Here is a 27,663-nt window from a genome sequence, read left to right on the forward strand (position 1 = left end):
CAATTCACTCCAGTGCATTATGGACAGGTGTCATGGTTTTCAATAAAACTTCCAAATTTTGATAGAAACAATGTTTAAAGTATAGAAACATAGAAAATAGGCGCATGAGTAGGCCATTCAGCCCTTCGAGCCTGCTCCGCCATTCAATATGATCATGGCTGATCGACTATCTCAATACCATATTCCCGCTCTCTCCCCATACCCCTTGATGCCTTTTGTGTCTAGAAATCTATCTAGCTCCTTCTTAAATATATTCAGTGACTTGTCCTCCATAGCCTTCTGTGGTAGAGAATTCCGCAGATTCACCACCCTCTTAGTGAAGAAATTTCTCTCATCTCAGTCCTAAATGTCCTACCCCACATCCTGAGACTGTGACCCCTCGTTCTGGACCCCCAGCCAGGGGAAACATCCTCCCTGCATCCAGTCTGTCTAGCCCTGTCAGAATTTTATATGTTTCAATGAGATCCCCTCTCATTCTTCTAAACTCGAGTGAATACAGGCCGAGTCGACCCAATCTCTCCTCATACGACAGTCCTGCCATCCCAGGAATCAGTCTGGTAAACCTTCGCTGCACTCCCTCTATGGCAGGTATATCCTTTCTTAGGTAAGGAGACCAAAACTGCTCACAATACTCCAGGTGTGGTCTCACCAAGGCCCGATATAACTGCAGTAAGACATCCTTGCTCCTGTACTCAAATCCACTTCCAATGAAGGCCAACATATCATTTGCCTTCCTAACTGCTTGCTGCACCTGCATGTTTCCTTTCAGTGACTGGTGTACAAGGACACCCAGGTCCCTTTGTACATCAACATTTCCCAATCTATCACATTTAAATAATACTCTGCCTTTCTGTTTTTCCTTCCAAAGTGGATAACTTCACATTTATCCACATTATACTGCATCTGCCATGTATTTGCCCACTCACTCAACTTGTCTAAATCGCCTTGAAGCCACTTTGCATCCTCCTCACAACTCACAATCCCACCTAGTTTTGTGTCATCAGCAAACTTGGAAATATTACATTTGGTTCCCTCATCCAAATCATTGATACATATTGTGAATAGCTGGGGCCCAAGCACTGATCCCTGCGGTACCCCACTAGTCACTGCCTGCCACCCCGAAAAAGACCCATTTATTCCTACTCTCTGTTTCCTGTCTGTTAATCAATTTTCAATCCATGCCAGTATATTACCACCAATCCCATGTGCTTTAATTTTGCACACTAACCTCTTATGTGGGACTTCAGCAAAGGCCTTCTGAAAATCCAAATAAACCACATCCACTGGTTCTCCCTTATCTATTCTACCAGTTACATCCTCAAAAAACTCCAGTAGGTTTGTCAAACATGATTTCCCTTTCATAAATCCATTTTGACTTTGTCGAATCCCGTTGATATTTTCTAAGGGTCCTGTTATCACGTCCTTTATAATAGACTCCAGCATTTTCCCTACAACTGATGTTAGGCTAACCGGTCTATGGTCCCCTGTTTTCTCTCTCCCTCCTTTTTTAAACAGTGGGGTTATATTTGCCACCCTCCAATCTGCAGGAACTGTTCCATAATCTAAAGAATTTTGGAAGATGACAACTAATGCATCCACTATTTCCATGGCTATCTCCTTTTAGTACTCTGGGATGCAGATTATCAGGCCCTGGGGATTTATCGGCTTTCAGTCCCATTAATTTCTCCAGCACTATTTTTTTTACTAATGTTAATTTCCTTTAATTCCTCCTTCTCACTAGTCCCTTGGCTCCCTAGCATTTCTGGGAAGTTATTTGTGTCCTCTTCCATGAAGACAGAACCAAAGTATTTGTTCAATTGCTCTGCCATTTCCTTATTCCCTATTATAAATTCTCCTGTTTCTGACTGTAAGGGACCTAACATTTGTCTTCACTAATCATTTCCTTTAAATACTTGTAGAAGCATTTACAGTTCACTTTCATGTTTCTTGCACATTTACTCATACTCTAATTTTCCCCTGTTAATCAATCTCTTCGTCCTTTTTTGCTGAATTCTAAACTGCTCCCAATCCTCAGGCTTGCTACTTTTTCTGGCAACTTGATATGACTCCTCTTTGGCTCTAATACTAACCTTAATTTCTTTTGTTAGTCATGGTTGGGCCGTTTTTCCTTTTGTGTTTTTGCACCAGAAAGGAATGTATAATTGTTGCAATTCATGCATTTGTTCCTTAAATGTTAGCCATTGTCTATCCACCGTCATGCCTTTTAATGAAAGCTTCCCAATCTATCATAGCCAACTCACTCCTCATACCTTTGTAGTTTCCTTTGTTTAGATTTAGGACCCTAGTTTCGCTTTGGACGACTTAACTTTCCATCTTAATGAAGAATTCTATAATGTTATGGTCACTATTTCCTAAAGGACCCCGCACAACAACATGATTAATTAACCCCTTCTCATTGCACAATACCCAATCTAGGCTAGCCTGTTCCCTGGTTGGCTCCTCAACGTACTAGTCTAAAAAACCATCTTGGACACACTCCAGGAATTCATCCTCCACTGTATTATTGCTAATTTGGTTTGGCCAGTCATATCAATTATGAAAAGACAAAATGGTAAATTTTCTAACATGAGATTTCTGATGTGAAGTCTTGCTGCACTGAAATGCAGGTTGCTGACAGGTTATTTAACACTATAGAGCTGATAGTGTGACTTGCACACCCATCTAGCGAGGATCCACACTGGGAGCAGAAACTCAGAATTAAAGCAAAATGTAAGCCAAACCTTTTTTGTCACATTAAATAATTGACTGTTATCGCTGGGTGTTATTTGAGCTGAAATTGCCTGATACCATACCACTTTATCTGCACAGTAGTTACCTTCCCACACAGCTAAATATAAAGCGAAGAGTATGCAAAGCGATATAGGCAAGTTAAGTGAGTAGGTAAGAATGTAGCAGATGGAGTATTATGTGGGGAAATGAGAGGTTATTCACCTTGGTAGGAAAAATGGATTTTTTTCTAAAATGGTGAGAAAATATTAAATGTTGTTCAGAGGGATTTGGGTGTCCTTGTACATGAAACACAAAGTTAACATGCAGGTACAGCAAGCAATTAGGAAGGCAAATGGTATGCTAGCCTTTGTTGCAAGGGTGCTGGAGTACAAGGGTAAGTAAGTCTTGTTGCAACTGTACAGGGCTTTGGTGAGACCACACCTGGAGTACTTTGGGCAGTTTTGGTCTCCTTACCTAAGGAAGGATATACTTGCCTTAGAGGCGGTGCAACGTAAGATTACTAGATTGATTCCTGGGATGAAAGGGTTGTCCTATGAGGAGAGATTGAGTAAAATGGGCCTGTACCCCCTGGAGTTTTGAAGAATGAGAATAAGATTCTAAGAGGGCTTTTTTTTTTATTCGTTCATGGGATGTCGGCGTCGCTGGCGAGGCCGGCATTTATTGCCCATCCCTAATAAACCTTGAGAAGGTGGTGGTGAGCCGCCTTCTTGAACCGCTGCAGTCCTTGTGGTGAAGGTTCTCCCACAGTGCTGTTAGGAAGGGAGTTCCAGGATTTTGATCCAGCGACAGTGAAGGAATGGCGATATATTTCCAAGTCGGGATGGTGTGTGGCTTGGAGGGGAACATGCAGGTGGTGTTGTTCCCATGTGCCTGCTGCTCTTGTCCTTCGAGATGGTAGAGGTCGCGGGTTTGGGAGGTGCTGTTGAAGAAGCGTTGGCGAGTTGCTGCAGTGCATCCTGTGGATGGTACACACTGCAGACACAGTGCACCGGTGGTGAAGGGAGTGAATGTTTAGGGTGGTGGAAGGGGTGCCAATCAAGCGGGCTGCTTTGTCCTGGATGGTGTCGAGCTTCTTGAGTGTTGTTGGAGCTGCACTCATCCAGGCAAGTGGAGAGTATTCCATCGCACTCCTGATTTGTGCCTTGTCGATGGTGGAAAGGCTTTGGGGAGTCAGGTGAGTCACTCGCTGCAGAATACCCAGCCTCTGACCTGCTCTTGTAGCCACAGTATTTGTATGGCTGGTCCAGTTAAGTTTCTGGTCAATGGTGACCCCCAGGATGTTGACGGTGGGTGATTCGGCGATGGTAATGCCGTTGAATGTCATGGGGAGGTGGTTAGACTCTCTCTTGTTGGAGATGGTCATTGCCTGGCGCGAATGTTACTTGCCACTTATCAGCCCATGCCTGGATGTTGTCCAGGTCTTGCTGCATGCGGGCTCGGACTGCTTCATTATCTGAGGGGTTGCGAATGGAACTGAACACTGTGCAATCATCAGCGAACATCCCCATTTCTGACCTTATGATGGAGGGAAGGTCATTGAGGAAGCAGCTGAAGATGGTTGGGCCGAGGACACTGCCCTGAGGAGCTCCTGCAGCAATGTCCTGGGGCTGAGATGATTGGCCTCCAACAACCACTACCATATTCCTTTGTGTTAGGTGTGACTCCAGCCACTGGAGAGTTTTCCCCCTCATTCCCATTGACTTCAATTTTACTGGGGCTCCTTGCTGCCACACTTGGTCAAATGCTGCCTTGATGTCAAGGGTAGTCATTCTCACCTCACAATCAGGAATTCAGCTCTTTTCTCCATGTTTGGACCAACGCTGTAATGAGATCTGGCGCCGAGTGGTCCTGGCGGAACCCAAACTGAGCATCGGTGAGCAGGTTATTGGTGAGTAAGTGCCGCTTGATAGCACTGTCGACGACACCTTCCATCACTTTGCTGATGACTGAGAGTAGACTGATGGGGCAGTAATTGGCCGGATTGGATTTGTCCTGCTTTTTGTGGACAGGACATACCTGGGCAATTTTCCACATTGTCGGGGAGATGCCAGTGTTGTAGCTGTACTGGAACAGCTTGCCTAGAGGCGCAGCTAGTTCTGGAGCACAAGTCTTCAGCACTGCAGCCGGGATGTTGTCGGGGCCCATAGTCTTTGCTGTATCCAGTGCACTCAGCCGTTTCTTGATATCACGTGGAGTGAATCGAATTGGCGGAAGACTGGCTTCTGTGATGGTGGGGATATCGGGAGGAGGCCGAGATGGATCATCTACTCGGCACTTCTGGCTGAAGATGGTTGCAAACGCTTCAGCCTTGTCCTCTGCACTCATGTGCTGGACTCCGCCATCATTGAGGATGGGGATGTTTGCAGATCCTCCTCCTGTTAATTGTTTAATTGTCCACCACCATTCACGACTGGATGTGGCAGGACTGCAGAGCTTTGATCTGATCAGTTGGTTGTGGAATCGCTTAGTTCTGTCTATAGCATGTTGCTTCCGCTGTTTAGCATGCTTGTAGTCCTGAGTTGTAGCTTCACCAGGTTGGCACCTCATCTTTAGGTACGCCTGGTGCTGCTCCTGGCATGCTCGCCTCATTGAACCAGGGTTGATCCCCTGGCTTGTTGGTAATGGTAGAGTGAGGAATATGCCGGGCCATGAGGTTACAGATTGTGCTGGAATACAATTCTGCTGCTGCTGATGGCCCACAGCGCCTCATGGATGCCCAATTTTCAGCTGCTATTTCTGTTCTGAATCTATCCCATTTAACACGGTGGTAGTGCCACACAACACGTTGGATGGTGTCCTCAGTGCGACGACGGGACTTCGTCTCCACGAGGACTGTGCGGTGGTCACTCCTACCAATACTGCCATGGACAGATGCATTTGCGACAGGTAGATTGGTGAGGACGAGGTCAAGTAAGTTTTTCCCTCGTGTTGGTTCGCTCACCACCTGCCGCAGGCCCAGTCTGGCAGCTATGTCCTTCAGGACTCGGCCAGCTCAGTCAGTAGTGGAGCTACCGAGCCACTCTTGGTGATGGATATTGAAGTGCCCCACCCAGAGTACATTCTGTGCCCTTGCTACCCTCAGTGCTTCCTCCAAGTGGTGCTCAACATGGAGGAGGACTGATTCATCAGTTGAGGGAGGGCGGTAGGTGGTAATCAGCAGGCGGTTTCCTTGCCTATGTTTAACCTGATGCCATGAGATTTCATGGGGTCCAGAGTCAATGTTGAGGGCTCCCAGGGCCACTCCCTCCTGACTGTATATCACTGTACCGCCACCTCTGGTCGGTCTGTCCTGCCGGCCTGACAGAGTAGATGCTGAGAGGATGTTTTCCCTGGCTGGAGAGTCTAGTCCTATGGGACACGGTCATAGGATAAGGGATCGGACATTTAGGACTGAGATGAGGGTCAGACGGTCGTGAATATTTGGAATTCTCTACCCCAGAGGGCTGTGGATACTCGGTCATTGAGTATATTTAAGACGGAGATCGATAGATTTTTGGGCGCTAAGGGAATCAAGAGATATGGGGATCAGGCAGGAAAGTGGAGTTGAGGTCGAAGATCAGCCATGATCTTATTGAATGCCGGAGCAGGTTCAAGGGGCCTAATGGCCTACTCCTGCTCCTATTTCTTATGTTCTTTTGTAGAGGCTTACACTTTGTATTGACAGTTGCATGATTTTTTAAAAATTAATTGTACTCCTCTAGCATTTTACTTGTTTGTCCTTCTCCCTTTCATTACATCTACACCGTGTACTGCATTACCTGCAATTTAGTTTTAAAAAATTAAATAATAACATACCGAGCCACTGCAGCTTTGATTAAAACTATTTTTGGGGGGTGGAATTGAAAAGGGATTGAATAGCAATGGATAAAACATGGTTTATAGATGCCAGGGATTGAACCCAGGACATCACACATGCGAAGTGCACATTCTACCACTGACTTACATCCTCAAGCCACAGCAACTGGGGAAAGACGTGAATCGACTCAAAGACAGGCAATCATAATCAACCATTGTGAGGTGCCAAGGGATAGAAATCATTACAACATTTGCACGTATTGCATGTGTAATCACGGTATTTGCACCCTACAATGTACTTAATAAATCAATTGATGAAAAAGAATCCTTCTCTGCAAAGCTGTTGGGGTATGAATGTACTTATCACTTACAGGTTTGATTACTTTATTTAAAATACCTCATATTTTGGTAACACCCAGAATTTCTAAAAGGGAGAATAATCCTTTGACAATCAGGACATAGAGTGAAGAACATTCTTGTGCAGCCTTCACTGGCTCAGATTCAAATCAATGGATGTCATGGACAGAATGAGACTGCAAATCTTAGGCTTAATCCCTCCAACCCACTAACTGAGGTAACACCACCTCCTCAAATAATGTTCTTCCCTTCCTTTTCCTTTTCAGAGCTCACAAGAATCAAATCTCCAAGGTCGTATTCATGGGGGCTTCAGTTTTAGCAAAGTGCAAAAGTACACAGCATTATTACATCTATGCAGTGGGTGCTAATGAATTTTAATGCATTTTAGCTGAATTTAAACCCTATCCTTGGTAAGCGATCATCAGATTAATGTTTTTAATAGCGCTTATTAATCTCCATGGTTTCCACCATTTTTTAGAACTCTTAAGAGATGTGAATCACGCACACAATTTGCATACTTTGCCCGTCGAGTGTTGTTAAGTACATCATTTGCTTTGTGTTTTGCTTCATGGCACTATTTCCCTTAAATACACAACAACAAACCTAGAATTCAGTAAAATGTTAACCATTTGAGGGCTGGAGTTGAACTCCAGCACATAGGATTTACAGGTAAACTCTACCAGTACGATGTAACTGTGCAGCTAATATCACAAAGCCAGTGGCTTTTTTATCATTTAAGCTGCCTGCTTGTGCACCAAAGTGCAGAAAATTTTTTACCAAATAACTGCATTAACTCGGGGTAACACAAATGCCCACTACATTAAGTTCTCAGCGTGTTTCCAGGACAAGTAGGTGAACTAAAACAGTCCAAGTATCAGCCAAACCAGGAATGTGGCATATACACCCAAATTCCGGTGCAATCATGATCAAAATATGAAAGCCACTGTGTCACTCCTTTGGTCTCCAACACCTCCATTCACACATAGCAGTTCTGGCCATCATTCTACAATATTTCACTGAGCAAGTATACGGAATTGGTTTGTAGCCTTTAAAATCGACATTTAGCAGTAATAAATGTTGCATTTCTATCTATGTGTTGCTCACTTATTTTGCAACTACCATACAGGCATAGTATCACTAACAGCTACAATTACTAGGAGAAAGACTAATCTTGCAGCTCTTGCGCTTACTTATCTCTGGCCTGTGGCTCGTCACTTTTTGTGATAATCTTTAGGAAGGCCAGCATCAGATCACTGGCTGGCACTTTCTTGGGTTTGCCTCAAACTATTCCATGGGAAGGATAAAATACAGTTAGACCACACTTGGAGTACTGTGCAGAGTTCTGGTCTCCATATTGCAGAAAGGATATAGAGGCATTGGAAAAGGTGCAAAAAAGATTCACAAGAATGATGCCAGAACTGAAAGGATATACTTATCAGGAAAGGCTGAACTGCTGGGGCTCTTTTTTCTCGAAAAGAGAAGGCTGAGGGGTGATCTGATAGTGAAGATAATGAAAGGGTTTGATAGAGTAGACGTAGAGAAAATGTTTCCACTTGTGGGGGAGTCCAAAACTAGAGGTCATAAACATAAGATTGTCACTAATAAATCCAATAGGGAATTCAGGAGAGACTGCTTTACCCGAAGAGTGGTAAGTATGTGGAACGCGCTACCAGAAGTAGCAGTTGAGGCAAATAGCATAGATGCATTTAAGGGGAAGCTAGATTAGCACATAAGGGAGAAAGGAATAGAAGAATATCCTGATAGGGTGAGATGAAGAGGGGTGAGAGGAGGCTCGTGTGGAGCACAAACACCGGCATAGACCAGTTGGGCCAAATGGCCTGTTTCTGTGCTGTACACTCGATGTAACTCGATGAGTCTCTCACCATAGGTATGGGAGGAGAGAGTCATGTTAACCATCTCTCCTTACAACAAGACTTTTTGCAAAACTAAGCATCGTCCTGAGCAACACATGCTCAACTTGTAAAGACTACGCTTCTCAAGTGTTAGCTTGGTTCAGTTGTAACCACTTTTGCTTCTGAGCTTCAAGTTGAAGGTTTAGGTCGCATTCCAGAACTTAAGTACATACCGTAGCCTGACATTCCACCGCAGTACTGAGTGATGTTATATGGAGGTCCCATATGTTTCTTTTGGTGGGTCAGGTGCACACTAAAGAACCCATGGCAGTGGATGAAGAGAATGGAATTTGCCTCATGCCCTGGCAAACGTTGCTCCGTCAACCAGTACCACTAAAGCAAATTAACAACATCTTACTGCTGTTTGTGGGATCATGTTGTGCACAAAATGGTTCCCGTGTAGAACAAGTCACTGCATTTCAAAGCAATTAACTGCATCTGAAACACTTCTGAGGTGTTTGAGAGCTGATGGTAACTGCTGTGAAAATGCAAGTCTTTCTTTTTCATACTAGCTGCTACTATACTTAAAAGCACTATAAATAAAAAAGGAAAAACACTTAAATCAGCAAACCTTCAATGTGGTAAATGTATTGGCAAATATTAGTGTTCCATTGTTCCCAGATTTTGTGCTGTAAAACTGCTGCTCAGAGGCTGGCTGAAAATAGATATTTTGTGTGGAATGGTCTCCAGCAGCATCATCAGTGGGGGAATTAGAATACAGTACACTGGAGATAGTGGACAGCTGTCCTCAATTAATGACAGGACTACCCTGTGCAAAAGGCTTACTTTCGTGAAACCTGAGCAGCAGTTTTGTTGCATAAAACAAGTATGAAGGAGCAGTGACAAACACCAGCAACTTTAGATTATTCCTCCAGACTATTTAGAATTGCAGACAATTCTAATGAATTTTCTTCTTTAAAACGAGGCGGATAATGAGTCTGCTCCGTAGAAACGGATGGGTATGTTGCCCCACTTACATGAAGTATTTGGCCGATGCACTGTCCTCTGGAGCCCACAATGAATAATGCCCCCCTGCTGCATTTTTCACACAGGAACTCAACAATACAGATTAAGTGGCGCATGCAGAGTTAATTATCAGTTACAGTCGGTATGCAGGTATTGACGCAGATTTACTTCACCTTGTATGATTTACAACAGTGATTTACATGTAGTATTTTATCGGCCTCAAGTCCCACTCCTTCTACTATCTTCCAATTTCACTGCGAATGTCCCAATCTCCCTCACTTTCTACCCCTCCCCTTTCCAAAATCTGGTTCACTTTTCTCTCGGCACAGATATATCTATTTTCTGCTGTCTCTCTCTTATTCACCCTTTCTGTTTATCTTTTTTGATTGTCTTCCTTCCCCCTTCACGTTTCATTTTACAGTTCGCTCCGTATGAGTAGTGGCTCTCACTCACAGATTAAAGCTCCCAATGGCACTGAGGTCTGATTGGCTGCAGTACTAAATCACAAAACACGAGAAAAAAAGGCTTTAAAAAGGTAATGAAAAAGGTATCATTTAATTTTCCTAAGTTGCAAGGTATAAATGAAATACATGCCATGATGGGGAGAGTGACAGGCAGCGACTGCTGATCTCTGCTTAAGCTTCACTTTTCACAGCCCTGACACCAATATGAAGACGTCCTTTGAACTCAAATCCCCAAGGAAATGTTTTCAAATTGGTGTTTATTGCTGTGTCTATTTTACATGGGTAATTTATATAGATCAGAGTTCAATATGTCTTTCAATATAAACATTAATGAAAAAGAGCTTACACACAAAAGATGAGGAGGAACAGATATGTCCACCCAGATGTACACTGTGGGTAGCAATTCAAAATGTGAACATTAACTCAAATCCAACATAATATTCATCTGGGCTTAGTAGTCATTAGGTGGTGCTGAGATGATGACAGAAATTCTTGCCTAAGGGATGATGATAATATCATAGTAGGTACAGCACAGAAGGTGGCCATTTGGCCCATCGTGCCTGGTGTCGGCTCTTTGAAAGAGCTGTCCAATTAGTCCCATTCCCTTGCTCTTTACAGTAGGTTCCACTTGAATTTATAATTTGGTTACATTCACAAAATCCCATCCAAGGTTGCCCATGACTCATTACAGGCACAACTAACTAGCAACATACCTCCGCCAACTGGAAATATCCTCTCAGGAACTTGTCAAGTTCACTTTTAAAAGGACTGTCGTGGAATTATTTCAGTTCTTGACACATTCAGACATCTTTATCTTCCAGCTACATTTGCAGAACTTTGAGAAATTTAAATAAAAATTTCCAGGAAAACCACCACAGTTTTTGTGACATTGTTATTTTAGAATAATTCAGTACTTTTTGGATCGCTCAGATTTGATAATCCTCTGTGAAGTTGTAGGTCTTATCATTTGGAGCAAGTTTTATTCATGGTTTCTATGGAAATGTTTAATTAAACTTGGCACCAAAAATCACTCTTTAATTAAAAGCCCTGGTTCAATATTAGGCTGCTGCTCAAAACCAGCTATCTTGCAGATTAAGATAATAAAATGGCATTGAATTACCCTAAGATCTTAGTTTTAGGACAACTCTTATGGAGGCATCATCGTCTTGGTTGCAGAGTAGACGGAAAAATCCATCATTTTCCTTGCAATTACATTTTTAAAAAAAATACAATTACGTACAAACTTACAAAAAGGGCTCATTAAGCCTCCCCTAACCAGTTCACCCACCCCACAGCAACACAGTTTCCTGACAAACTGAAAAAGGCTGCAGCCAATTGAGCAAGAACTCTGGAAAATTCCTCCCTAAAGCAATCAAGGTCAAGGTTGCCCATGACTCATTACAGGCACAACTAACTAGCAACATACCTCCATCAACTGGAAATATCCTCTCAGGAACTTGTCAAGTTCACTTTTAAAGGACTGTAGTGACTCCATGTAAACCACTGTTCCAGAGGGCAATGACTTTCTGAAAAAAGAAATACTTCCAAGTATCTAGCCTAACTCTTTACTTATGGATTTTATAAACATGACCTCTAGTCCTATTATCCTGATCCATTTCAAAAATCTAACTAGAGTGTATCCGATCACTTCATCATTTAAAAGTATTCAATCATATCCCCTCGAAGCCTGCCTTCTTCTTAAAGCAAATAACCCCAATCCTTGAAGCCTATCCTCATAACAAGACCTCTAAGATTTGCTATCATCCTCATAGCCCTACTCTGCACCCTCAACATCCATCACCATGTGTGAGACTAAAACTGGACATAGTATCCAAGTTTGGATGTACCAGAGTCTTATATAGTCGAAGTATAGTGCTCTTCCTTTTGTGCTCAATGGTCTTAGCAATAAAACACTTATTTGGTTTCCTCAGGACACCACACATTTGCACACTTCGAACGAGTGGTCAACAATTACCTCCAGGTCTCTTTCTTGATCGGCATCTTCCATCTGGTACCCCTGCAAGGTATAGATATTGTTGGCATTTCCTAACCCGGTGTGCACAACAATGAACCTGCAGAGTTTAAATTATATTTATTTACACACTGGTTTATTAACACAAATGATCTAAAGTCGCCTGCAACCTATCGATTTGTTCCGTTTTATAAAACCCCAATTCAATGTGAATTGAATCACCAAGTCAAAATGACAATTTTTTGGGGAAATTTTGGTGAGTGAAAAACTTGCTAATAGCATAATACACTTGAATCGACTGTAGTGGAGCAAAATCATTAGGGATGTGCTTTGTGAAAGGCTATAATTCCAGCACTTGCCAAGACCAAAGTCAAGCCTTGCGGCTGTATAGATGGAGATCTGATGAATACCACATACAGAGGACTATAGAGATTGAATACATACTATAAAAGTGACAGGGGAAAGAAACAGATCCTGTTCTGCATCTTGCTCAGGCTGGTATAAATTAGATGCACTCTCCACTAAGTAGCAGTGATCATTCAAACTGGTGTATGCTCCATCACTAGACGAACAGATTGAATCACCTACCCAAATCAAACACATGCACATGCCTGCATAATCTCAATCACTAAACCAACAATTCAGAAAGTAAAAATAAAAGTGACTTACTGCTTTACCCCCTCCCCCAAAAAAAGACATTAAAAGCAGAAGCCAGAATGAGCATCAAAAGAAAAAGCCTTGTTTACAAAAATACATTTTATTTTGGGAGCTGTATACCACTGGAGGGGGAGCAACACAATTATTGTATCACAGTTAAAGGAAATGGACGACTCAACCTGAAGCCAAATACACAAACCATAATTATAATCTTGGCAGGACCCATTGCATATAATGTCGATATCAATTATTAGCAATTTGGAGGCTTTTGTATCATTCCTTTACTACAAACCAGATTAAAACTCTGAGCTACTCTCAGAGGATCACAGGGCATTCTTACACAAAGATACAGAACAACTCTACAACTATTTTCAGTTAATTAGTGAACGCTGGAATTGGGAAAATGTAGTATCCTCTCGCAACCGTTTCTCAATTGTATTGTACAATGCCCAGCATTAGTGAATTGTGGAAAAATCAAGATTTTAGAAATGCAAGTCGAAAATGCACACAGGGTTTGAAAATTTCCAAGAACAGAACAGGCTTAGGGTTAATTTCTTTTTGAATCCCGGAAACTTTTTATTTGCTTTCCTTCAGATGGGTTAGGAGCTGAAGCTCCAGAGCTCAAAAGAAAAAAAAACATTCTTGTGTCTGGCAGCTGCATGTCCAGCAAACCCTCTATCACAAGGTGCTGCTCTTTCCCACTTGCTTTTCTACTCAGTGCTGTTCTCCATCAGACCTGGAGCACAATTAGAGCTGAAGAATCCATGGAAAAGTGGCTTGCCACTGCTGCCAGAACAAGGTGAAGTTTATATTTCTAACTGCAGCTGACAAAAAAACCGTGTGCTATCACCTTCTGTTCTTAAATGTAGAATCCCTATATAGCACAAACATCTAAAATTATTGTACACATGGCCAAAACAGATCTTCAGCCTATACAGATATACTAACACACGAAAAACTTGTACCTAGCCACTTCTATTAAACCTTTAATCCCTTTTTACATGATGTAATATTATTCTACAAATCCCTCTCATTCCTTAGTGTGGCACACTTCTTCATTTTTTTTATGATGGCATCAGTAATTGGTCGTCTTCTTGGTTTGTTTATACGAGACAGATTCAATTCTCCCAACTCAGTGTTACATTAACGCATTAGCAGTTCCTAGACCTCGTTGTCCTCTTGTGCAGGCGCAAGCACGGCTATGTTACAGCTTAGGAAGAAGAATGGACTTTTTTGAGCTTCAGGTCAAAGCATTTGGAAAGGAAAAGCACATCAGTTGCAGTAATTGCTGGGTCTGCAGATGCCACCAGTTATGAGCTACTCCAGCACTGCTCATATCTGATAGGATTGTTAGCCAGAGGAACAATTTTCAGTTGAGTCCATGCTCTGATGCCAGTAGCCAGCACCATCTAGGAACACTGTTCAGTTCAGTTTCAGATGCTCTTGGAACTTATTTTTAGATTTTTAAAAAAGCACTGCACAATTGTAGTTTTCTGGTTTGTGGCCCTCTGCAGATGCCTGATGCAATTTTGCAGTTCAAGCCTCTCTGATGTCAACAACAAGCATCAGCTGGAAGGGAGGACTCCAACAAGTTAGACATTTCTTTGCTTCCTGTCTGTACCACCCAAGTCCCCAACAATTTAGCGCCTGAGCCCCTGGATGCCCAACTACTTCATTTTACTTAGAAGTGTTTATTTTAGTTGTACTGCTGATATTTAAGTAGCTTTATTAGTATATTATGAGGATTGATTTGACCTGAGTGTGTGAGCTGCTGTAAACTTAAGTAAATAACCAGCCCAGAATTTCCCAGGTCAACCAGCACTTTTGGATCAAATCTGGCAGCATTAATAGAATCACCTGCATCAAAGGATAATGTAGAGAATAATGGATGTTTGAGAATAATAATAAATGAGACAGCAATCTCATCGCCACATTAAAGCAAGTGTATAGAAGTCACAATGGCAGCTGGCTGCTCAGAAAAATCGTCATTTTCCAATGGGTGAGGAAAGAAACAAACACATCTGAGGATGACACACAGGCTGGAGTGTGCCACAAGACAGCAACACTGGAAGACGCTCAGATGAGGGTATAAACTGCTGCAGCAAAATATCACGTCGTCTTTTTGTTCCAACTGAGCCCTATATATATTAGCTGGAAATACACTCCACACTGTACTTCCCAGTTGATGGGGCAATTTTGTTTTGTGTTCATGAAAATTTTCTTTTGTTGTGACAAGCTTCCATAATCAGATTAAATTCAATTTAAACTCAAGCACAAATGTGCTATGCAATTTGACCTGAAGTAACATATGATTTTATTTAATTGTGCATCAATAGGAAAACAGTGCATAATGGACACCTAAGAGTAATGTACAAGATGGTAATCAGAGCATTCATAATCTGCAAGCGTAAACCTAGAGATTAGATTATAGCTTTGAACCCAGTCCCTGATGCCTTTTTGAAATACTACTTTGTTTGTGGTGTTTTAATATCTTTGTTCCAATATTAGCTGTCAGTGGGCTTCACATCTGTCATCATGATATAGGGTGTATTAATGCTTTGTGATGACAAGAAGGCTTTAATAACATTTACTGAACTGTATTTTAAATAGAGTTTATCATATAAAGGAACATAGCAACACATTCAATGTTTAGCTTGTGAGGTATTCTAACTTCACTTTCTTTCTGCACTGAGTTTGGGCAAAGTGTCAACAACAGTGTAGGAGACTGCCTCTGTTACATCTCAACGATAAAAATGGAATTTCTGCCTAAAATTGCTAATTCTGATATTTGTCTGGGACAGTTGAAAGTGAATTCTGCAACTCTACCCAGACTATAGGTTGCCTAAAAGCCATCACACGCCTTTTAATATTGCAGAGGTGCAATTTAGCCGACAGCTCCCCATGTTGTGGATCCCGTCCCCATGACGTAGGGGGGATGGATCCCGTCCTGTGTTGTCGTGAGGTGAATCCCGTCCTCGTAACATTGAGGGTTGAATTCTGTCCTCGGCTGGAGGATCCACCCCCCCAATGGTTGGTGAAGGTCTGTATGGGTCAAACAAATAAAAATACCGTATCGCTGACCTGTAAGAGCAGCCTGGGCGCTGCGTGCACCTGCTGTCGGAAAATATGGTTGCCTCTTCTTATAGCAGCAGCGGTTTATAATTGCCACCAGAGGCACTGCTGCCTTTGGAGGAGTTGGTGAAAATCATCTGCCTAGATGGGTCGTAATGCCTCCTGTGGCAGTGCTGTAGAGTGAACTGTATGTGACCTGAACCAAGTCAGAGATGTTGTACATCCTGCTACACTGAACAGGGATGCAGGCTTCATTCTCAAAACCTAAGTGACAAGTATGACTAAAGTCTTACCGACATCCTTATCTTCTCATAGCTGGCTTGCATATCTATATAGTAGTTTTCTTCTTTTCTTGTCTATTGCAGGGGTCTCAGCTGAAGTAACTAATGATTTTTTTTTCAAAAACAAATAGCTATGCAAATGTAAGCAGTGATCAAGAACAGTTGGTAGTTTTCAAAGCCTGAAGAAATATGGATCTGAAGACGAGTTCCGCTAAGTTCAACACCTGTTTAAAAATTAAATGGGGCATTATACTGCACGGAACATTCGTACAAACTTTACTTTAAAATGGCAGTGATTTTTCCTCAAACGGCTACAAGCAGCTGGTTTCTGTGTTTGAAATCAAAATCAATCGAATCCGCTTCTTTTAAAGTCTATGCTATTATTACTGTAAATTGAGCACTCAACGATGCAGTTGAATCAAGGTCTGCAACTTCATTTAAGTCCCACATGAATCTGGCGATGTTTGGGAAACTGGTCATTAACAGCGGCAATGGTACAAGTGTGGTCGGCTTTCTTCTCAAGAAAATGGCACAGGGTGGTACAGCCAACTGTGAGGGGAACATGGCGCAACATTCTAAATCAGATTTCTCAAAAACACAGCACAGTAACAACATGAGAGCAATTTACCTATTGGCTATTTCCCTCCATCTCCATGTGAACACACTCATACAAATATTCAGTCCTCTTCCATACAGCTGAGTATGGTCCAAGTGGCGTTGGCTCTTCATTGAAATGACCATTTGTCATGTATGAATCTCGGCAGAGTGTCAGTAGGCTATTCAATTATGAAAACACATTAGCGAAACCCAATTCTGTTCTCACCAGACATCTAACGTGCACATTCCAGTAGGCGTCAATGCATAGTGATCAGGAGTGGGAAACCCTGGCTGATTTTTTTCTCTCCTTAGTCTAGAAGGGCTGATGTCAATTGTTGCACATGAACACCATCCCAGCTAAATTAAGCTGACTGAGCACAGGCCCTAGGATCAAAACTGGGACACAAAACAGTGCACTTACCAATTGACACATCTCACTGGGTTAAAGTTGTAGGAAACATGCATATCGCCAACTCATCAACCCACTGAGGACTAATTATAATTTGTAACCTTCAGGAAGCTAATTTTAACTAAATGCGGATGACTGCCAAACCAGTGAGGCCAGGTCAGTGGGTCCATCTCATTTTTTGTTGCTGTCAGCTTGGTTCAGTGGGAGCACTTTCGTCTCGGAGTCAGAGGTTTATGGGTTCAAGCCCCACTAGACCTGACCTCATAATCTGGCCCGACACCAGTGCAGTACTGAGGGAGTGCTGCATTGTCAGGGGTTCCGTCCTTTTGGATGAGATGCTAAACCGATGCCCCATCTTCCCACTCAGGTGGATGTAAAAGATTCCACGGCAGTATTCAAAGAACAACAAGGGCGTTCTCCTAGTGTACTGGCCAATATTTATCCCCCAACTGACATCACTAAAACAGATTAGCTGGTCATTAATCATTGCAATAACAATAAAAATGACTTCCAATACACATGCGCACGCCAACACATAACGCATGGTCACACATACACCCAATATTAACATTTTTTATTACAAAGCCAACATTTCTTTCGCTTCACTTTTTCCTCAGTTTTCTTTCCTTGCTCCTGAAGGTGCAACTCATAGCAGGGTGTGGTTCCACATGCAGCGCTGGTCTTTCAGTACTGGGTCCGTATGACCATTCTTCATGTGCTAAACAAGGCCAAAGTGAGTCCTTGCCTAGAGAGTAATAAAGAAGGAATGTCCACTGGCTGCTGCCTGCCATTTCCTGGCAGCACGTCAGCCTAGAATGGCATCAGTATCTTTGCTGCAGGGAATGCATGGGGGATGGGGAACCGGTCAAAGGGGAAAATGGGGTGAGAGGGACGGAGGGAACACTAGAGGGCGAAGTAATAAGAACAGTGCACACTCTCCAAAATACAACATTACACCAAACTAATGGCCCATAATTTGCTGTCAAAATAACAGTGAGGCTAACTCCGCAAACCGTTATTTATGCACAAATCGCATAGCAACTTCAGGCAAGGGCAGATGCGAGGTTAAACATGAAAATCCGGAAATTGCTGTCTAAGATGCCGTTAGCGTCGCGAAAACAGCATCTCCCTGTCCAACTTACCACATTCAAATGCATTGAACGGCATGCGGTTCCTGTACTTGCATGATAGATATGAACTAAACTCGCTACAGAAAGTTAGGGCTAAGTACCCTATTAATGGCGTGATAAACAACCTCCCTGGCACTGAAAATTAACTATTACAAGTGTGGAGTCTCATTCCTTCAGCTTTTAATTGTTGTTGGAGATTTAAAACAAAAATTTTAATTAATTTTAAAAAAAACTTTCTCGTTGTCTCTTTTTTCTCTCTCTCTCTTAATTCAATCTTTCTTTCCCTCTCTTTTTGTACCTGATTTGACATTGAATTCACTATTCTAACTTACATTTCTTGGTTCAGATTCTGCGCTGTTCATTTCACAATCCTTCAATCTGATTGGTTAAAGAGATACACAATTGCTTGCCCTGTTCATACATATCCCAGATGCCCTGTAGAGGGCGCCACGCCGTATCCATCTGGCACATCCAGCAACTTCCAGTGCAAAATCTCATGGAAATTAAATGGGCAAGGGCAAGTCTAGTTAACGGCAGGTGCCGTTCGTTGACTGGCTACAGCAAATTCTGGGACATTATTTTGCACTCACACTAAACAGGCTGTCAGGAGTTGCAACATGATTATTCTTCACAGCCCGATGTTGGCTAATAGACATACAGAAGCCATAAGTGGCTTAGTACTTCTCACCGAAAATACTCTCCTCCTCCCGCAGAATAGATTGCCTGCAACCACATGTAAATTTGATGACAGCCACATCTGTACATGCTACTGGCTTTTAGAGCCAGCCAGGTTACCAATATAGGAGGACTGAATGACTCATTAGATAGGCAACAGTCATGATGTTTGGCCTTTGCTGAAAATGTTCCTGTGAAATCACATTTTGGACAGCAAGAAGCAACATAGTTGTAATGTTCATAATCCTTTTCTTGGCTCATTTGAGGACCACCAAAATATCTAATATTTAATCATGATCTGTATTTGTTTTCATTTGAAATTGCACATATTGCACCAACCTTCTCCGACACCAGAAAATGGTGAGTGATTTGGAAAAATCAATACTGCAGCATATTCATTCTTCAAAATTTCAAACTCATCTCACAGGACAGCTCTTCCTATTGGCACCATTACATTCACAGACAAATATGCAAAACAAGTAAAACATACTTTTGTTCGTCTAAGTTGGTATTTCATAAGCTGCTACCTCTCTGGCAGTGCCACAATAAAATTGAAAGAGGTTTGACGTGATCTCTGAATGCATTCCATGCTCACATGTCTGTGTATGTGTGTGTATATATATATATATATATATATATATATACACACACACATACACAGACATGTATATATATATATATATATATACACATACATACATACATACATGCACACACGTTGCCTTTCTTGGTGGTAGAAATGAATGTCTTCTATTTTAGCACACTGCCACTAAAGGGAGAGATCACCAGGTGGGATGGTGAAAGTGGATAAGATTCTGATGGACAGTCAGCATGTAAGGACCTAACGTACATTCAATTGGCCCTGGGAGAGTACAGTTATCTTTCAGTTTTTGAGAGGTGTGCGCGTGTTGGGAAGGAACAATAAACTTGAAGTTTTCCTGTGCCGTACCTGACCCAAGAGTGCTTGATCCCGTCACTGGGCACAACGTAGGAAAGTGTTCTATTCTCGAACATGTTGATGCCAAATCTTAACAGGGGTAAAGTTTGTGAAGATCGTAAGTAGAATTTGGCTATTATCACTGTGACAACTATAGCTCCAGCTGTACACTTAACCTTCTCTACTCTTCCGTAATCGTAGAACTGTCTGGTGTTTTTTTTGAGGCAAGAAAGGCCTCCATTAGGATTGATAGCAAACAGGATCTTCAACAGGGAATGAGTTTCAAAAGGACACTACTTTAAACTAATATGCTACGGCAGCTGTACACTTTGTGAAGTTTACAAAGCGAAGAACACGACTGTTGAGCTGCCACACTGAGCTCAGCAAGACTTTTCCTGTATGTCGACCAATCTCTCACTGGTATGCATGCAGCAACTACTTGATCAAAAGCACAACTGCTACAACATACAAGTCAGCCAATTATTACAATAAAATTTGCTGTTATCAGGAGATAAAAATATCCCTGCAGTTTAACCTGCTTGCAATAAGACATTAGCGTAGCTAACAGAATAACACTCACCCTCATTGAGGTTTCTCCACCGTGGGGTTGCTGCAATCGGAAGACTTGTGCCACCATATGTTCAGTGGAGGGGTGCAGCAGGATGCGCCGGGAGGCCAGGCCAACCATCACGTATTTGCCCATAGGAGACAAACTGACAGAAATAGCATTTGGGCCTAAGGGGAGGAATTTAAGAAAAAAATGACAATTTAGCTCTGGCTGGTGAGTAATTTTCAAACAATCGTCTTTCCCATAGGCTAGACTATATTACCTCTGTGTTTCTTCAGCTGTTCCCCTATAATGTCCCTTAAACACCACAACTCCTTTTTACAATCTCTACGATGCACTTTAAAAAAAAATCATCAAGCCTTTCTATGGAGCGAAAATCCTTTGAGGCATATAAGGTGCTTTACAAAAGCAAGATTTTAAAACTACAACATACAGAAAACATTAATTCACTCTGTAATTACAACAGCAAGTTAGAACAGCCTCAGAGGACCAATGGCAAAGAAATATATTTCAGGTCGAACAACACTGTTTCTTTCTCCACAGATGCTGCCTGACTTGCTGAGCTTCTCCAGCATTTTCTGTTTTTATTTCAAATTTCCAGCATTCGCAGTATTTTGCTTTTGGCAAAGAAATATCTAATGCATTAGAAACAGGAGTTAGAAGTTCCACTTGTGTATCTCACACTATTGACCATTCTATGACCGTTGGCTCATAGAAGTCATTCCAACTACCTTATGATGATGATGCAAGTGCACAAAGCATGACACAACAGATCCAAGCTCAAAGTGTTGAGTGATATGAAAAGGATAAACCATATTGTCAGTCCTAAAATGACGTCAATAGTGCATTACATGAATGAGGCCAACAGATTCATAACAGGGTAGATTCAACAACAATAGCTTGGTCAAAGAGTAAGTTTAAAACAAAATACAAACTGAGAATTTCTGATGCCATTATGCACAGATTTAAATGATTACAAAATCAAGTATTTGTTTCTATAAGTCACAAAACCCCCGACTGCCCCATAAAACATTGTCGGATCTTAATTTTGCTCTCCGTGAATTTCTTTATGCTCTTTTTGTATCCATGTGCTTTTTTTAAAATCTGAAGTCTGGCTCATAGGCCATATTTTTGAAATGATGAGATGGAGGTTAGGGAAAAATGACAGGTCTTTAATGGTATAAAACTCTGAAGAGGAGCGCTGTCTCAGCACAAAGTTAGATTTAGGGTTAGCTTATGCTTGAACAAGTTGTTTTGTAAGTTGAGCAATCCTGCATTTCTACTTGCACTATAACTGTTCTATTCTCTTTTGGAAGATTATCTTCCAGTGCTGCAGGTGGAGCCATCAGGAACCCCAGTCATGTTTGGATGGCAGGCAACTAAAACAGCAATGAAGATCTCTGGCTGTCATGAAGCTCCAGAAGTACTTCACAGTATTTGAAAAGTAGCAATGTCTCTTTCAAAGTCATTGAGGGAAAATGCAATTTTATGAAAACAATAAACAAACTAACTAGCTGTAACCATATGGTACAATGTGTGGCTGCATATATTGCCTTTATATGACATGGACAGTGGCTGGTCATGATGACATAACAACATAAACATATTATAGGGAATATGTCCATGATGTGTCTTCACTGTTGGCAATCAGGGCTTTCCACTGTGGAGTGAGGATGCTGAATGAAGAGTAAACGAAAATTCAGATCTGATGGTAAATCCTCAAGAAGCAGCCTCCGAGATGAAGATATAAGTTGGCATTTGCTTAGAGCAGGCAACAGGTTTGGACCAATTAAATTTCCAATAGAACAATCAACGATTACTGAAATAGTTAATCACATATCTGGAACTGAATGTTTGTTAAATGTTATATCAAAGCATCCTACAAAATATGGATATACTGTTTTTCACAAAGTGCAAAGTACAGTTAAGGAGTGCATTTCTCACCTAATACACTACACCAGTTGTTCAGTGAATAAATTGAGCCAATTATGTATTTCAGTCTTGGCTTTGTATAGCAAATGTCCTCAATACTCCTCCTTAGAACAGGCATAAATCATGCAATGATTAGCCATTCATTAGATTAATATTTCTGCAGCAGTCAAATTTACTCCCTCCTCCCCGTAGTTGCCAATTCACGTTATGGTTCTACCGGTGTTAGCAGCCTTCAAGTAGCACACTCAAGCGGCTATTCTTCATGTGTGCAACGAGTGATGGCAGTCTCTTTGATCACAGGGGTACCACTGGATGGCAATCAGTAGCAGAACCTTGGCTGATTTTCTCACTCTCTGCTCCAGAGGCACCGAAGCCCCCACCGAGTCACCTAAGTTGAAATCAGTGGACTCAATACTGACCAGGCATTGAACCAAGGACCCTCCTCGTCCTCTTCGCATTCATTCCACACCAGCTGTGCATTTTTCCATTGAGCTATCAGAACACCCACAAATTTACTTGCTCTTGATTATAAATCAATTAGATTAAATTAGTGAGCCTGCGTCTTTGTCTTTCTTCAAGTTATTGCCACTTTTGTTCAGCTTGGATAAGTCTGGGATGAGAGCCAGCAAACTCCTAAAAGAAATGTACAGAAAACCCTGTTCTTGCTCACCAGTGCTTTGAAGAACAAACTACTTATAGTACTGGTTGTGAGACTTGCCACTTAGCAGAAGAGCTTACAGTAGGTTATTTACCGTTGCTAAGTTGATGAGGGCAGAAAGGCTTTCTTTCAAAATTGCTTAGCTGGTGCAACAGCTGTCATGCAGGAAACCAAAGCAGGTTAATGACAAAAACAAATTGTTTTATTTAGACATGTAAACTTGTCAGAATGATATTCCAGACTGCTGACTGATAGAAGAGGTTGTAGTAAATCCCTGGTATTACACTGGACTTCTATATTTTGACCAAATGCTCAACATCTTGAATCTACGCCGCACATTTTAATGCCAAAATTATGCTGCTCACTACTTTCGGTTGAACTGTTTCATCAAATATTATAGATAACAAAGGAGCACCACTGACACTGAACCAATAACATCATTTCAGTCCCAAGGAAGCAATGTAAATTTAGTAATAAAACTGAAGGGAGGCATCGATATTTTATAATCTTTGAATAGCGTATTTTTCAAGAGAGAACATTAAGAGTTCAAAATAACTGTCTTCAGGTTGGAAACATGCTCTCGTTCCATTATCACAGAAGGTGTGAGGGAGAGGGTTACTGCTGCACTGAGATAATACAACATCTCATTATTTAGAGGTGCTTCATAAACCAGAAATCGATTTGGCTGGGCCTCACAAACTAGCCATATTTTGTAGTCTTAAACATCAATGGCTACATAACAACTTTCAGCTAATAAATGGTTGAAGAATACAGAGGATTTATTCACAAACTGTTTTTATTCTAATTTACATCCAGCTAGAATTTATTTTTTCAATTGTTTGGATTTCTGTTCACAGAAACACAGAAGTTCAAAACAGTACCAGGCATGAAGCAACTCTCAATTTATACATATACCAATCTTGGTGAATGGAGGAAAATCTGCCCAAATGCTATTTCAGAAAACATGTTCTACTTTTCAATACTCACATACATCTAAACTAGCAGCCTATTTTTACAAAGCCATCAACCTGGAATTTTCGCAGTGTAAAAAAAAATCTGGCTTCAGTTTCTTTTTGTTTTATGTGGCATGTGTTCTTATCAAGATGCAGGAGGTTTAATAATTAACTGGAGAATAAAGCTCTCTGCATCATTTGAACAATGTGCGTTTGCCGCATTCACAGAACACCAAAAATATTTTCCCTTTAGGAACATAGGAAAAGGAGTAGGCCATTCAGCCCCTTGAGCCTGTTCCGCCATTCAATTAGATTATGGCTGATTTGTACCTCAACTCCATTTACCCGCCTTTGCTTCATATCCCTTAATACCCTTACCTAACAAAAATCTATTGACATCAGTCTTGAAAATTTCAATTGACCCAGCACCAACAGCCTTTGAGGAACGAGTTGTAGATTTCTACTGTCCTTTGCATAAAAAAGTGCTTCCTGATTTCATTCCTAAATAGCCGATCTCTAATTTTAAGATTATGCCCCCTTGTTCTGGATTCCCTCACCAGAGGAAATAGTTTCTGTGTGTCTACCTTATTGAATCCTTTTATCATTTGAAAGACTGCAACATTCATCCCAGCATCCAATTTGTGAGCGAGATTGCCAATCAGTGCCAGATTTGAGGCAGTTTTATGCAGTCAGCCCATGGTTACTGGATCAAGATTGCTCAAAGTGATTTCATCATGAAGCTCTTACAGCCAATGAAGGTGGAAGGCTGGTATAGAATCACAGAAACTCAAGCACAGAAAAAGACCAGATGGCTCTTCATGCCTGCACCACATTTTCTCCATACGGCCCATCTAGTCTAATCTCACTCTCCTCATACGCTTTAAAATTCCTCTTTTTCAAGCCACTATATAACTTCCATTATTGACTGTGCTTCAAAAATGGCTGTGGCAGAGAAGTTCACATTCTCATACGAAGAGGTTAGGAAAGAAGTCAAAAAACAATTAGGAAAGCAAAGAGGAACTATGAAATTAAATTACTGAGGAATATAAAAAGACCAGTGAAGTATTCTACAGACACATAAATAACAAAAGAAAAATCAGGATAGGGATAGGGCCACGAAGGGTTGCACAAGATAAACTCAAGTAATGACAGTGAAATGGCAGAAATATTGAATAGCTACTTTGCCTCAGTATTTACCAGGGAGACTGACAAGGTGTATGACATTAGAAGAAGAAAACAAAAAAGGTACACAGACATTTAAGTTAGAAAGGGGGGAGATAATTGATAAACCAATCAAATTTAGACAGGATAAAACCCCTGGTCCGCCACATATTAGAAGTTAGGGAAGCGATAGCAGAGCCATTATTACATATATATAAAAATTCTTTAGGAAAGGAAATAGTGATAGAGGACTGGTGATTCCTATATTTAAAAAAGGGAAATAGAACAAGTCCCGGGAACTTTAGACTAGTCAGCTTAATGTTGGTGGTAGGAAAGATAATGGAATCTTTAGTCAAAGATGTAATAGAAAACATCTCGAAATCTAAAATATAATAAAGAATAGTCAGCACAGATTTCAAAAGGGAAAATCATGTTTGACCAACATTATTGAATTCTTTGAAGAAGTAACAGAAAGAGTAGACAAGGGTAATGCAGTAGATGTAAAATATTTCGATTCTCAAAAGGCCTTCGATAAGGTGCCATAATGTAGACTCATGACTAAGATCAGAGCATGTGGAGTCAGGGGACTAATGGCAGAATGGCTAGCAAGCTGGCTACAAAACAGAGATTAGGGGTTAAGGGTAGCTACTCAGACTGGCAAAATGTGGGAAGTGGTGTTCCACAGGGATCAGTGCTAGGACCACTGGTGTTCACAATTTACATTAATGATTTGGATTCAGGAATCAGAAGAACAATTTCAAAATTTGCTAACGACACCAAATTGGACGGTGCAATTCATACAAAGGAAGAATGCGACAAAATACAGGTCGACATTAATAAACTTGCAGAATGGGCATGTAAATGGCAAATGAATTTCAATATAGGTAAGTGTAAGGTGGTGCATTTTGGTAGGAAGAATAAGGAGGCCGCTTACTGCTTGGGTAATAAGAGCCTAAATGGGATAGAGGAGCAAAGGGATCTAGGGGTAGAGATACGCAAATCACTAAAAGTAACGACACAGGCCAATAAGGCCATGAAAAAGCAAATAAAGCACTGAGGTTCATTTCTAGAGGGATAGAATTGAAAAGCAAAGAAGTTATTTTAAACTTGTATAGAATCTTGGAGTACTGAGCACAGTTCTGGTCTCCATATTATAAAAAGGATGCAGAGGCATCGGAGAAGATGCAAAAAAAAATTGACAAGGATGATATCAGAACTGAGAGGATATACTTATCAGGAAAGGCTGAATAGGCTGGGGCTATTTTCTCGAGAAAAGAGAAGGCTGACAGGTGACCAGATAGTGAAGATAATGAAAGGGTTTGATAGGGTAGACGTAGAGAAAATGTTTCCACTTGTGGGGGAGTCCAAAACCAGAGGTCATATGTACAAGATAGTCACTAATAAATCCAATAGGGAATTCAGGAGAAACTTCTTTACCCAAAGAGTGGTAAGAATGTGGAACGTGATACCACAATGAGTAGTTGAGGCAAATAGCATAGAAGCATTTAAGGGGAAACTAGATAAGCACATACAGGAGAAAGGAATTGAAGGACATACTGATAGGGTTATGTGAAGAGGGGCGGGAGGAAGCTTGTTTGGAGCATAATTGCCGGCAAAGACCAGTTGAGCCTGTTTCTGTGCTGTAGATGCTATGTAACTATGTAACTCAAATCACCCTCTGCGTCAAGAATTTTTTCTAAGTTGCTCATTTAATTCTTATTGTGGCTATCTTAAATCTGTGCTCTCGTTACTGTCTCGACAACGAATGGAAACATCAATCACTATTTATCTTATAATCCTTAATAATCTGGAAGACCTCTATTAGGTAACCCCTTAAAAAAAGCTCCGACTTCGCTTCATAATTATAGCTCCTCAATCCTAGCAACATCATTGTTTCTATAGCCTCTAAAGGGGGGGGTCCAAACCTCTGCACAACCCGATCCACCAAACCTCAGTTTTAAGTATGCTATATTTTTAAATTCGGAGGTCATTGTAACAAATGTGCAATGATTGTTATTAGTGGCAATCAATTACATAAGTTATTTTCATGAAGTAGGGAAACTTCCCTTTAATTCTCTGGCCAGAAAAAAAGGAAAGGAGGACTAAATGATAGGATATAGAATTTTAAAAGTGAAAAAGGCTTGAAAAAATGTTGTATTCTTTGCAATAGACTTACCAAATCGCTTAGTGTACAGCATTTCCCCTAGGTTATGCGGAGCAAGGGAATACACTGCTAAGATGCCTTCATCTGGAAATCCACGCTGACTGCTGGGAATAAATGCAGCCAGAAGCTGTCCATCTGCTGAAATATCGCAGCTTGCATCGTTGTAGATCTTGCAGTTTTGGACTAGGACATTGACTGAGGCTGAAGATTGGGAGAAACAAAGCCAGTCAAACAATAGAAAGACAAAAAAA

General features: G+C 41.3%; 1 protein-coding gene across 4 annotated transcripts in view; it reads right to left on the reverse strand.

The window, feature by feature from the left end:
* LOC137327835 (activating molecule in BECN1-regulated autophagy protein 1-like) overlaps positions 1–27,663 on the reverse strand; it is a 400,989-nt gene that overhangs the window by 100,277 nt on the left and 273,049 nt on the right. For all 4 annotated transcript variants that reach the window (XM_067993681.1, XM_067993682.1, XM_067993679.1 and 1 more), the window contains 2 exons: positions 27,425–27,613; positions 20,557–20,711 (listed from right to left, as the gene is read on the reverse strand). In XM_067993681.1, the coding sequence (XP_067849782.1) occupies positions 20,557–20,711; positions 27,425–27,613 (344 nt within the window). The remainder of the gene's footprint in view (positions 1–20,556; positions 20,712–27,424; positions 27,614–27,663) is intronic.

Source organism: Heptranchias perlo, chromosome 12 (assembly GCF_035084215.1).
Source record: "Heptranchias perlo isolate sHepPer1 chromosome 12, sHepPer1.hap1, whole genome shotgun sequence".
Taxonomy (NCBI): Eukaryota; Metazoa; Chordata; class Chondrichthyes; order Hexanchiformes; family Hexanchidae; genus Heptranchias; species Heptranchias perlo.